This window comes from Dama dama, chromosome X, assembly GCF_033118175.1.
Source record: "Dama dama isolate Ldn47 chromosome X, ASM3311817v1, whole genome shotgun sequence".
In the NCBI taxonomy this organism is placed as follows: Eukaryota; Metazoa; Chordata; class Mammalia; order Artiodactyla; family Cervidae; genus Dama; species Dama dama.
Window position 1 is genome coordinate 52,202,602 of NC_083714.1, and position 13,382 is coordinate 52,215,983.

At 51.0% G+C, this 13,382-nt stretch overlaps 1 protein-coding gene across 1 annotated transcript; it reads left to right on the plus strand.

The window, feature by feature from the left end:
* Positions 1–2,956: 2,956 nt before the first annotated feature.
* LOC133052646 (melanoma-associated antigen 8-like) lies at positions 2,957–12,811 on the plus strand. The gene is made up of 3 exons (XM_061137557.1): positions 2,957–3,749; positions 6,179–6,294; positions 12,611–12,811. Exons 1-3 carry the CDS (start codon positions 2,957–2,959, stop codon positions 12,809–12,811), a joined length of 1,110 nt encoding a protein of 369 aa, XP_060993540.1.
* The last annotated feature ends 571 nt before the right edge of the window (positions 12,812–13,382 follow it).

Consider the following 13,382-nt stretch of genomic DNA (forward strand, 5'->3'; position numbering starts at 1 on the left):
CAAATCAGAAAGACTCAGAACAAAATTATGGTTACCAAAAGGGAAAAGTAGGGGAAGTGATAAATTAGGAGTTTGGGATTAACAGATACTCACTACTAAGTATAAAATAGTATTACTGTAGCACTGGAGAAGACTCTTGAGAGCCCCCTGGACAGCAAGGAGATCAAGCCAGTCAATCCTGAAGGAAATCAACCCTGATACCCATTGGAAGCACTGGTATTAAAGCTGAAGCTCCAATACTTTGGCCACCTGATGGGAAGAGCCAACTCACCTGGGCTTTGTCCTCTCCCCACCTAAGCCACTGCTCCTCACACCAAGTCCCCAGTCTCTCATAGACCGTGATGTCAGGAAGTCAGGAAAGGCCTAGTGTGCTCTTCTCATCCTAGGGGCTCCCAGGGTCAACAACAGGGGCGGGGATCTGTGGGCTTTTGACAGTCCTTCCTCAGGGTCCCTTCAGTCTTCCCTCAGGACAGATTCTCTCCTGTCCCCTACTAAGGTCCCAGCCCTTATACCAGGATCCCAGTCTCTCTGACACATGGAAAGTCAGGAATTTCACTCCCTATACCAGATTCCCAGTCTCTCTGAGACATGAATGTCAGGAAATGCAGCATGTGTTCATCTGCCCTATGTCCTCCCAGATCCCACTCTGCTCTGGGGTCCAAGGTCCCCTCAGTCCTCCCTCCACACCCTCACATTGACTCTCAAAAGAACTAAGATCTTCCCCTCTGCCCATCTGAGGCCCTGCCCCTTCTAACAGTTGCCTAATGTCTCTGAGACGTAGACGCAGAAGTCAGAACAGGCTGCCAAGTGCTCATCCCACCATCAGGATCGTCCAGGCCTGACAGCAGGGGCAGGGATCTGTGGGGTTCCTTATATCCTCCCTCAAGGACCTCATCTAGAGCCCTGGCAGATCCAGGGATGCCCTTTGTGTTGACCAGAGGTGGGACCCTCACATCAAGGCTCAGGGAGCACAGAGGGTGGATGAGCACATGCTGCATTTCCTGACATTCGGGTCTCAGAGAAACTGGGGACCTGGGAGAGGGGGTGTGGCCTCAGGTGAGCAGAGGGAAGAAGTCCAGCTCCTCTAGGGTTTCAAGATGAGGACCTTGAGGGAGGACTGAGGGGACCCTGGACCCAAGTCAGAGGAGACCTCAAAGAATCCTGTAGCTGCTATTGGTCCTTGGCGACCCTGGGGTAGGATGAGCCCAACATGCATGGTCTCACCTCCTGACATCTGGGTCTCAGACTGGGGACCTGGTGCAGGAGGCGGACTTCCTGACACGTGGGATTCAGACTGGGGACCTGGTATGGGGGCAGACTTCCTGTCATCCGGGTCTCAGACTGGGGACCTCGCATATGGGGTGGAGCCTCAGGGGGGCCGATTCCCAAGTCCTGCAGGGTGTCAAATTGAGGACCCTGAGGAGGGACTAGAGGACACTGGACCCTAATCAGAGGAGATCTCAGAGAAGCCCGTCTCTTTTTTCAGTCCAGGGCGACCATGGGGGCAGGATGAGCGCAACAGGCATGCACTGACTTCCTGACATCCAGATCTTCAAGAGACTGGGGTCCTGGTATAAGGGGCGGGGCTTCAGTTGCGGAGAGGCAAGAATCCAAGTCCTGTGCGGAGGCAAGGTGAGGTGCCTGCAAGAGGACTGGGGGGACCCTGAGTGAGGACCGACAGAACCCCACAGATCCCTGCCCCTGTAGTCGGCCCTGGGAGCCCTTGGGGTGAGAAAAGCATACTCGGCCTGTCTGACTTCCTGGCATGCCGGTCTCAGAGAGACTGAGGACCTCGTGAGAGCAGCAGGGTCTCAAAATGGCGGACGGGACAGTCCCGGGTGCTGCTTGAGTCCAGGCTCCACGCGAGGAAGGACTGAGGCAGTTAGAGCCCCAACACGGAGGGAGGGATCCTGGCCCTTGTGGGGGCTCTTGGAGGTCTTAGAGCGGGGTGAGCAGGGTGAGAGGGTTTTTGACATCTGGCTTAAGTACCTTGGGATGTGAGGTTTTCGGGCGGAGGGCAGAGGCTTCTGGTTGGCAGAGGCTGGACTCCCTGGACTGAGCAGATGCCTGCCCAGTGGTTAGTGCTTGGAGGCCAGGCGGGACATGAGGAGCAGCTGAGGACCAAGCATCTCCCCAGCCTAGAACCCCCAGGAGGCTCTGGGCAGGAGTGGCCACATGTGGGGCCCCTCAGTGCTTTCTGTACAGACACGGGTCTTGTTCTGAGCTACCCTGCAGGCCCCCAAAGGGGAGGGTCCAGGCCGTGCCAGGGGGAAGGGGAGAATTACAAGGGAGCCCGGGGGGACTTCCCACCCCACAACTGGGGGCCTTCACAGAGTCCACTCCTCCTTCCAGCACAAAAGGCCCAGGGCTGTGCCACACTCTACCCCCAAGGTGTCCCCATTATTTCTCTCACAGGAGCTCCAGGGCCCAGGAGGCCAAGGCGGAGGTCTGAGGCCCATATCCTGAGGTCAGAGAGCAGAGGAGGTCCAGGCAGTATCAGGAGTTAAGGTGAGGAGGGTGCCTTGAGTGGGGCTCCCCATCCCAGAATAGAGGAGACCCCAGAAGGCCCTAATAGCCCCCACTTTGTCAGTGCCAGAAATCTCAGGCTGTGCTGACTTCACGCTGGGGAGCCACTTTACTTCTTCCTTCAGGTAGCCAGGGGACTGGCCACCCAGGATAAGCACCCCTGTGAGGTCTGAGTGAACCCCTCAAAGGGAGACCTGTAAGTGGCCTGTATCAGACCACCAGGGCCTCCTGTGGGTTCTAGCCTGGGGAGATGCTTGGTCCTCAGCTGCTCCTCATGTCCTGCTTGGCCTCTATGCACTGACCACAGGGGCAGTGCAGTTCTCAGCCCAGGCCATTCACACCCCATCCTCCCCTAAGCCCCGTGGTCCCCATCTGTCCCCCTGTCTCACTTCTGTCGAGTTTGATCACAGGCATCGTGCTCCTGGTGGAGATGAGTGAGCTGAGCAAGCCCGAGGAAGACCTTCAGGACCCAGGCGAGGCCCAGGGCCCGGTGGAGGTGCGGCTCTTGGAGGCTGAGGTGGGGGAAGCTGCATCCCCCTCAGCCTCCTCCCCCACAGTGTCCTCCTCAGCCCCTGGGGAGGCCTTGCCCCAGGAAGCTCTGAAGGAGATGATAACTAACCTGATGAACTTCCTGCTCCTCAAGTATCGAGCCAAGGAGTGGACCTCCCAGGCAGAAATGCTGGAGACGGTCCTCAAGGATAACCAGGAGCACTTCCGGGTGGTCTTCAGACAAGCCTCGGAGTGCCTGCAGCTGGTCTTTGGCGTGGAGGTGACGGTGGTATACCCCAGGGCGGACACCTACGCTATGATCCCTGCCCTGGGCCTCACCTGTGATGCGATGCAGAGCGGTGAGCAGGGCCTGCCCAAGGCCGGCCTCCTGGTGCTGGTCCTCAGTGTGATCATGAGGAATGGAGACCCCACCCCTGAGGAGGTGGTCTGGGGAGCACTCAGCAGGATGGGGGTGTGTGTTGGGAGGGAGCACTCCATCTTTGGGGAGCCCAAGGAGCTGCTGACCCAAGTGTGGGTGCAGGAGGGATACCTGGAGTACCGGCAGGTGCCTAACAGTGACCCTGCTCACTACAAGTTCCTGTGGGGTCCCCGGGCCTATGCAGAGACCAGCAAACAGAAAGTCATGGCATTTGTGCTCAGGGTCAGACAAAGGGCTTGGAGGTCCTTCGTGCTCCAGTTTGCAGAGGCTGCGAGGGAGGAGAAAGGACAAGGAGGCCTGAGCCAGAGCAGCAGCCAGTCTAATCCTTCCCTCTGTGATTGAAGAGGGAGTATTCAGCCTTCTCAAAACTGAGGGCCTGGGCCAGTTGGGGGAGCCATTGTGTAGCGTCTTTGGGTTCCTGTTCCTTATGATGACAGGCAGATTCATCTCTGTTTCTTTTAGAAAATTGTCAAACTTGAATTGTTTTAATGGAAGGCTAAATAACCTTGAGTGTCTCAGCTATGTGAATGAGGTTGATCATAATGTGTTTATGCCAGTTCAAGAACAAAAGTTTTGCTGTTTTGTAAAAGCAATTGGGAACTCTTCCATTTTGTTTTGTGGTCCTGAACAGGATACAGTGGAATTGGAATTAGGACTGTTTTGGAAATGTGAGCTTACTGAACAGTAGTATTGATGGGGGAAGAATTAGATGATAAAAGTAATCGTAGTGAATTCATGTTTCTGTCCTTTTGTGTATCATTCCCAAAAACTAAATTATCTCTGTTTATTTGGATTTGCCTGGGTTATTTAAGGAAGTAGCAGACAGTTCATCTGAGCTCCCTGTTCACTGGCTCATTTATTCCGAAGACCTTTATGGAGTCTCTGCTCCGTGAAAGGTCATGTTAGCAGTGGGGACACTAGGAGAAGCAGGACACCCCCACACCTCGAGTGATTGTCTCAGAGCTGCAGTCACACAAGGAAGGTGGAAAGACGTCCCCTAGTCCCACGGAACAAGGCAACATGGGAAGGGGTGGTGGGGCTCCAGGAGGAGCACTCAAATGTTGGTGCCTGAGCCAGGGTAGTTTGGGGCTTTGAGAAACTGGGTTCTTTCTGTGGGAGGTGATCATGATGAGGCTGGTTGGTGGCAGCCCTCAGACTTACAGGCAGTGTGTGATGAGGTTGATGGGAAGGTCTGAAATAGATCATTGCTGTTAGGTGTCTTTTTGCATCTTGGATAAAGCCCAGAGAGATCTCTTTCTGAGGCAGGAAGGAAGGGGTTCTTCCTGGCTCTTGAAACATTGCTGTTGACCACAGGGGCAAAGGAGGTGTTTTCTACCAACCCCCATCTGCTACGAATCCTGGAGAGATGCGAATCTTGCTCTTTGAAGTATGGCCCTGTATTCCCTACACTAGCCATCCTCTCTGCCCTGGGAAAGCTGATTACCAAGTATATTGAAATGACTATTTGGTCATCTGGACTATATTTTGACCACTTGTGAACATGGTCTAGATTTCAGTGGGAAGAAATGTGTGAGGAGAAGTTGCAAATGTGGACAGGACATGCTGGGTGACTGGAGTCCTGGGAACAAGCTTTGCAGCTGGGAAAGACACTGCTCCCCACCCCCAAGCACACACAACGCCCAAATTGAATAATATATCCTCCAAGAGGAAAACACTCAGATCAGCAATTTTGACTAGTTTTCTATTCTGTTTCCTATTGAGCTGCCAATTTTCTGAGGTGTCTTGAAAACAAAAAAAATTTACAGAGGAGAGAGGGACAGAGTCTGCTGCGATCTGAATAACACTAGAAATAAGTACTCGCCAGTAAAGATGTAATGTCTGCCAGTGTCCCTGGGTTCAGGCAGGTTGAGAAGTGTGGAGGCAGCAGAGGACTTACAGGTTAAGGCTGTGCCTGGCATCAAAAGGCAGGAGTGACTTCTGGGCCTAATGAGGTGGTGAGGTCACTGCAGTGAGGGGTGCAGATGGGTGGAGGGGGCTGAAGGGGCAGCTTTCCCTGCTGAATGCCAGAAAACAACAGGAACAGGAGATGTGATTCTAGTCACACATGTGGCACCTGCCAGATAGTCAGTGGACACTTGGAAAAGGTGGAGAATTTCAAGACTCATGTGACCTGCTCAGACTCTCCTCTCCAAAACAAAGGAGATTTTGTCATTATAAATTCTAACCACTGTTCTTTGTTGAGCATCTGCTAGGCAGTGTGGAATTGAAGAGGTGTCAGGTGTTCAGTCACCTTTGTCTTGTCTCCCCCTGCACACATGGGGACATGACCCTGCCAGGCCTCTTCACTTAGGAAGGGTCATGTGATGACCCATAGCCAATGAATTTTAAGCAGAAGCATTTTTGTCAGGACCATTTGTTTTGAAGGGACACAGGCACCCAGGGGTTAATCCTCAAGCCAGGACAACACACAGACACAGACCACTCCGAGTATGGTTCCTCTCCCAGAGACTAAAGTCCTGCACCTCTGACCTTTGAGAGAGGCTGCCCCATAGGGAGCTGGCTACAGGAATTCCTCCTGCCGCACCCACAGTCACACTCCCCCTGCCCGCCCCCCGCCCCCCGAGCTGCACTGTCAGCCTCCGTGGGGCTGTGCTCAGTCTCCATCAGGAGGGCAGCAGCCAGCTGCCAAAGTTCCCTGTTGGGGTTGGAGACATCCTCCTCGTGGGGCCCAGTCCCAAGGTCACCCACCCTTGCTGCCCACAGCACCCCCTCTCCCCCGTAACCTGGCCTTGGGATTTGTCCTGCTGCCCCCCACTCAGAGCCGCTTAGGCCCTGGTCCTGATGACTTCATGTGTGTATCTTTATCTGGAAGTCCCAAGGTAGTGAGAGAGTCAATTCCTAGGCAGGTTGATAAGAAGTCGAGGGGTCCCCATGGAGAGAGGGGTCTGGAATTCTCAAAGAGAAAGAAAGGACAAACTTTTTTTTTTTCCCCCTCTACATTCCTTAGGATTATATAGCAATAATGTATCCTGCTTGAGGACAGTCTCTAAGAAAATCTTCTAGCTAATTCTGTTATCTCAAATTGTAAATTATGCGAGTAGGTCTGGTGAGGTCTTTACAACCTCCAGACATTCTTTTGATTCACTGTAATAACTAATCTGAGAGTATATAATTCCAGTGCTAAGACTAGCAAGGGGGTACTCTTTCTACCCCGTTCTGAAGACTATGTCAGAAGTTTTCTCTATCTCCTTTATACTTTAATAAAACTTTATTACACAAAAACTCTGAGTGATCCAGCCTCGTCTCTGGTCCCAGATTGAATTCTTCTCTGGAGGCCAAGAACCCTGGCCTCTTTGCGCGATTCAGCAACACCCTTTCAGTAGCATCCTCTTCCACGGTGCTTCAGGTGGAGCCGGCAGGACTTGACACAGCGTCTGGGCAATCTCCTCATCGTGGCTCAGTAGTACTCATTGCAATAGAAGTGCAGGGCACATGTCTATGATCCTGAAGTGTATTAGACCATTCCCTGTGGAATACCATGTGTTGGAACTCAGGGTCTTGTGAATGTGACTGTGAGGTCCTAGCTTTTGAGCCTGAGTGTGAGAGGCAGAGGGGTGTCTGATCAGCCATCCACAGAGCCAGCTAGGAGCCAGTCAGGCTGTTTGAGCAGAGGAAAGGCTCTAGCAGATGGCAAGGTTGGTACCCAGGACACTCTCCTAGGTTTGAGAGGCACCAGACTCCAATGAGAATTTGGAAAGTAACCAGGTCCCAGGGGTGCAGGCTACAAAGAGGGTTGGCCGCCCCATAGAGGTGGAAACAGCAAGCCTCTGGAGATCCCATTTGACCTGGCTGGGAGAGGGAAGGGGGAGCAGATGCCACTGCAGGTGAGCTGCTGCCCCGGCCTCCATGAGGACATTCGTGCTCTGGGGCCAATTCCAGGACCACAGCCCTGGGGGCCACTCCAGGATGGATACATGACAGCTATCATAACAGGTACTCCTCATGCGCCTTATTGGATATGACTGCTAGGTTTGGTTGGGTTCTTGCTCTGGGTACATAAGAACCTCAGGCCTTTGGCTGCTAGGGTACCCAAACTGCCTCCCCCAACCGACTTATATGGAGGTCATTTCCAGGATCCAGCATCTTCAGCAGCAGCCTCTGTGTAGAAACACACCACCATGTTCCCAAGCTGATCTTGCCCAGGGCATCACAGATTGGACTGGTGCCATCCCTGGCTTAAGGATTCTCAGTGAATGTTCTGCTCTTTGTGAAGTCCCTGTGTTTCCTCATGGCTTCCCTGGAGGCTCAGTGTTAAAGAATCTGCCTGCAATGTGGGAGACACAAGTTCGATCCCTGGGTGGGAAGATACTCTCGAGGAGGAAATGGCAGCCCATTCCAGTATTCTTGCCTGGGAAATCCCATGGAGAGAGGAGCCAGGGGCAGGGGTGGTGGTGGCTACAGTCCATGGGGTGGCAAAGAGTCAGACACCACTGAGTGACTGAGCACGCTGAGACATAAACCAAGCTAAAGATTTGCTCTGAACCGTTGTATCTTTGACAAGACACTGATCCCTGCCTGGATCTTGACAGACTTCTTCTGTGGCAAATAACACTGGCAGACGTCTTAAAGTGGTCTTTGAGCAAGTATAGGGTTCCAGGTCTACACCTGGCATGGGTTAGTGGCTCTTGCCACATACAGGCAAAACATCTATGAGGTTGGATCAGGGCAGTGTTTGTGGGGCCTGAGAAAAAAGTGGATCCAGAGATGTTTCTGTGGTGAAAGAGGCCAGGTTAGTATATTATATGGGATTGGAGGTTAAGGGAGAGGAAAAACTGAAGGCAATTTAGGAAGGGTTGTTTCACACTTACAGGTTCCGAATGCTTGTGTTTGGTTTCCTTTCTATTTCCTTTCCTTTTTTTTTTTTTAATCATACTCAGCATCTTTTGCCCAAAGTTTCCTTATCTTTTTTATTGAAACTGTCAGTAGACTTTATTTTGACCTTTTCCTTTGTAATCCTTTAAGATTTGAATAACAATTGTGAAAATAGCAGAATTCTCATATGCCTTCACCCAGTTTCCCCTATTACTAATATCTTACCTTAATACGATACATTTATTACAAGTAATGAGGAAGTATTGATGCATTATTTATTGTCAACTAAAGCCCATACTTTACTCAGATTTCTATAGGTTTTACACACTCCAGGATCCTGGCGAGGAAACCACCCTAACATTTAGTTGTAATGTCTCCTTGGGTTCCTCTTAGCTTTGACATTTCTTTAGTTTCAATGGTCTTGACAGTTTTGAAGAGTACTCAGTAGATGCTTTGTATAGTGTCCCTTGATTAGAATTTGTCTGCTATTTTACTCGTGCCTAGTCTGGAGAAGGAAATGGCAACCCACTCCAGTATTCTTGCCTAGAGAATCCCAAGGACGGGAGCCTGGTGGGCTGCCATTTATGGGCTCGCACAGAGTCGTACATGACTGATGCGACTTAGCAGCAGCAGCAGTCTGGGGTTATGAGTTTGGGGGAGGAATATTACAGATGTTAAATCCCATTCTCAGCACATCATATCAAGTGTATATACTATTAGCACAATTGACCACTGATGGTGCTCTCATTGATCATCTGGCTGAGGTAGTGCTTGTCATGTGTCTATGTGATAAAGTGATTGTTTATGCCCCCTTTCCATCCTGTCCTCCTTGGAAGAAAGTCACGATGTGCAGCCCATGCTTCAGGGGTGGGGAGCTGTGCTCCACTTTCTAGAAGTGGAAGTGTCTGCATAAACTGGAATCTTTCTCAGTGGGAGATTTGTCTATCCTTGTTTATGTAATTAAGAAATCGTTTATTTTTCTCAGTATGGACTCATGGTATTTATATTACACTTGGGTTAAAATCCAATACAACTTTATATATTTTTATTTTAAAATTGTTCATCTTGGCCACTGGGAGCTCTTCCTGTCAGCTCCCTTTGTATATACCTTTGTCATACCCCTGAAAATGTTGCTTCCTTTTTTGAAAATTTTTGAGCACTTTTTTTTTTCACACCCTACAAAGATGCTCCAGGCTCATTTTCCATCTTTCCCGTCCCAATTCTAGAATCATAAATTTTTCCATGGAGCCCTTGTTCCTTTTATTGTTGAATGATATTGACAAAACTAGATCTGTACACTAAGTGTGCTCATTGGTACTGAAAGGTCATTGGTTCTGTGACCTCTTGGTGGTCAGAGCAAAGAATTGTATGTGTACTTCCTATCCTGTGTTTATTTATATATCTAGAAATATTTTAGATGGTAAGGATTTCATGGATATGACACCAAAAACAGAGTCAAAAAAAAGAAAAACATAGATAAATTGGACCTCATCAAAAGTAAAAAAAAAAAAAAAAAAAAAACCTATGTGCATCAAAGAACACAATCAAGGAAGCTACCATATGATCCAGCAATTCCACTTCTGAGTGTATATTCAGAAGGAAATGAAAATAGGACATCAAAAAGATATCTTCACTCTTACATTTATTGCAGCATTGTTCACGATATCCAAAATATGGATACAACCTAAGTATCTGTCAGTGGATGAATGGATAAAGAAGATGCGACATACTCAGTATAGAGCCATGTGAGAGAAGGGAATCCTGCCATTTACAACAACTTGGAAGGAGCTTGAGGGCATTATGCTAAGTAAAATAAGTGAGACAGAAAAAGATAAGTACAGTTTGTTATCACTTACATGTGGAGTCTTAAAAAGACCAACTGGGACTTCCCTGGTAGTCCAGTGGCTAAGACTCCGCACAGCCAATGCAGGGAGATGGATGATCCCTGGTTGCGGAGCCAAGATCCCACATGCTTAGCAGCAGGGCCAAAAATTAAAAAATAAATAAAAATAAATTTAAAAAGTAAAATGGTCAGAGAAACAGAGAAGAGAGTGATGTTTACTAAGAATTAGGAGATGGGGAAATAGGGAGAGATTGTTCATAGGGTACTAGGCCCCACTTATAATACTAACAAGGTTTGGGATCCAGTGTAAAGCAGGATGCTCATAGCCCACAATTCTGTATCAAATACTTGACTATTGCTAAGAGAGTAGAATTTCTATGTTCTCACCACAAAAAAGAAATATGACAAGATGGAGTTGTAGCTAATACTATGTCAGTGATCATTTCACCATTTATAAATGTATCATATCAACATGGCAAGATTTTTGCTTGAACTCCATCCCTCCTTGCTAGTGAGGCTTATTTTCTAGTGGAGTAAACCTCACTGCAATTGTGGTGTCATTCACCCATGTGATGCTTCCAGATTTCAGCACGAAACAAGTTTTCAGTGTAAGTGAAATTTTAAACGTCTCATAGGCGATGCTGTCGCTTCTGGCTCTGATACAGCATCCAAGTGACACTCTGGAAACCATTCTGCAGATAAGAATCCTTTTCTGCTTGTTTCAGTTTTTTAAAGTTGGCATCTATATATTCTCATACTTTTCTAATTTCAAATTCCCTTGTTTTCCCTGACTGAAAAGTAGGAACACCTATTGGGACTAGAGGACACCTATAGGTTAAGAATTCTTTCCTGGTTCGACCATTTATTACTCACAAAGCATCACCTCCCCCCACCCCCCCCCCCCCACACACAGAGAACAATGTGAGTCCATTTCCCAGCTTTGACAGTAACCACCACACAGTGAAGTTTAGTAAACACCAAGTGTTTACTATGGGTGCAGCTACCCTCCATCCAGCATCTGTGCTGTCACTGCAGCCTTCTCTCAAGGGACAAGGAGGCTCCCTCCTGAGTGAGGACGACACCCCAGAACAGATGGTCCCATAGAATGCAACTCTACCATTACTGGGGACCCCAAGCCTGGCTGTCAGACTAAGAACCCCTCCACAACGCCCACTTTCTCAGTGAACTCGGGGAGCCAGAGGTTTGGTCTGTGGGGTGCAGTCTCAGATGGGCAGAGGGAGGACCCCACATCCTGTGGAGATTCGAGGTGAGGACCAGAGACCGAGGGTTCTCAGGGCATGTGCTGCCCTCCTGACAACCGTGGGGAATCACTGGGTGTGGCATCCAGATGTGATGCTACAGATTCCTCTGAGAAAGAAGTGAGGGCCTGGATCACAGACTTCGGGTTCAGGTCAGCAGGGTGAAGGAGCCCAGCCATGCTAGGAGTCAAGGTAGCACCCTGGGGGCAGGGGGCTCTGGGGCCCCAGAACATACAGGTCGTCTCTGCTTTCAGCCTTGGAAGACCCTGGCAGGGTTGTGGGAATGAGTCCCCCACCCCTGGTTTCCCTCTCGGGTGTGCTGGCTCGACAGGGCCTGGGTCTCTATGGGAAGTAAAATCAGGTGGGTAGAGGGCAGTGCCCACACTAGCTGAGAGTCAAGGTGAAGAACACAGGAAAGGCTGAGTGACTCCCGGGACATCATCTCAGCTCTTGGCGTCCTCAACCACTAAGAAGCCCTGGGCTTGTAATGGCCACAGCCTCCTCCTGGGGCCTCAGGGCAGCGAGGCCCTTGGTGTGAGGGTCTGGCCTCTGCCGAGGACTTTGGCATCCCAGGACCTTCCAGGGCTCAGGATGAGGACCCAATGGGAGAACACAGGTGACCCCACAGTTCCACGCCTCTGCTGCCAGCCCTGGGCATCCCTGGCGCTGGGATGAGCACTTGGCAGCGTGTCCTGACTTCTGCATCAGGGTCTCAGAGAGACTGGGGACCTAGGATAAGGGGTGGGATCTCATGTGGGCAGAGGGGAGGGTCCAGGTCCTCACGGGACTCAAAGGGTGTACACTGATGGAGGACTTGGGGGATCCTGGATGCCAATCAGAGGGGACCCCACAGACCCCCACCCCCTACATTCGGGTGCTCTGGGAGGTATCAGTGTGGAATTAGTGTTCTAGGCTGATCCTGACTTTTGGAATTCCAGGTCTCAGAGAGACTGTAGACCTGGTTAAGAGGAACGGGGCCTCGTCTGGGGAGAGGAGAGAATCCCAGGTCCTACCCAGAGGCAAAGTGAGGTGCTTGAGGGAGGACTGAGGGGACCCTGGACCCCAATGAGAAAAGACCTCAGAAAAGCCCATCCCTGCTGTCGGTCCTGAGAGACCCTGGGATATGATGACCACAACACTCATGGTCTGACTTCCTGACATCTGGGTCTCAGACTAAGGTCCTGGTATAGGGGGGCAGAATTCCTGACATCCGGGTCTCAGACTGGGGTCCTGGTACAGGAGGCCGAGTTCCTGACATCCGGGTCTCAGACTGGGGTCCTGGTACAGGAGGCCGAGTTCCTGACATCCGGGTCTCAGACTGGGGTCCTGGTACAGGAGGCTGAGTTCCTGACATCCGGGTCTCAGACTGGGGTCCTAGTACAGTGGGCAGACTTCCTGACATCTGGGTCTCAGAGAGACTGAGGCGCTGGTGTGAGGAGCAGGGCCTCAGTTGGGGAAAGGACGGAGCACAGGTCCTAGCGGGAGTAAAGGTGAGGATCCTGAGGGAGGAGTGAGGGGAGCTGGACCCCAGAACAGAGGGGATCCGGGTTGTCCCCAGGCAGTAAGATCACGTGCAGCATATCCTGACATCCAGGCCTCAGAGTGACTCGGGACCTTGTGAGAGTGGCGGGGCCTCAAAGTGGCAGACGGGAAAATCCCTGGTCCTGCCTGGAGCCCAGGCTCCATGCGAGAAAGGACTGAGGCGGTTGGACTCGAAGGCAGGGAGGTTTGCTAGCCTTGTGTGGGGGTCTCAGAGGCCCCAGAGCGGGGTGAGCAGGGTGAGTAGTTTATTCACCTATAGCGTTGGGGCCTCGGGAGGTGAGGTTTTCAGATGGACGACAGAGGCTTCAGGTCGGCAGGGGCTGGACACCCCGGCCTGAGTAGAACCTGCCCCTGTCGTCAGTGCTGGGAGGCCAGGCAGGACATGAGGAGGAGTTGAGGACTGAGCATCTCCCCAACCTAGGACCCGCAGGAGGCCCTGGGCAGGTGCAGC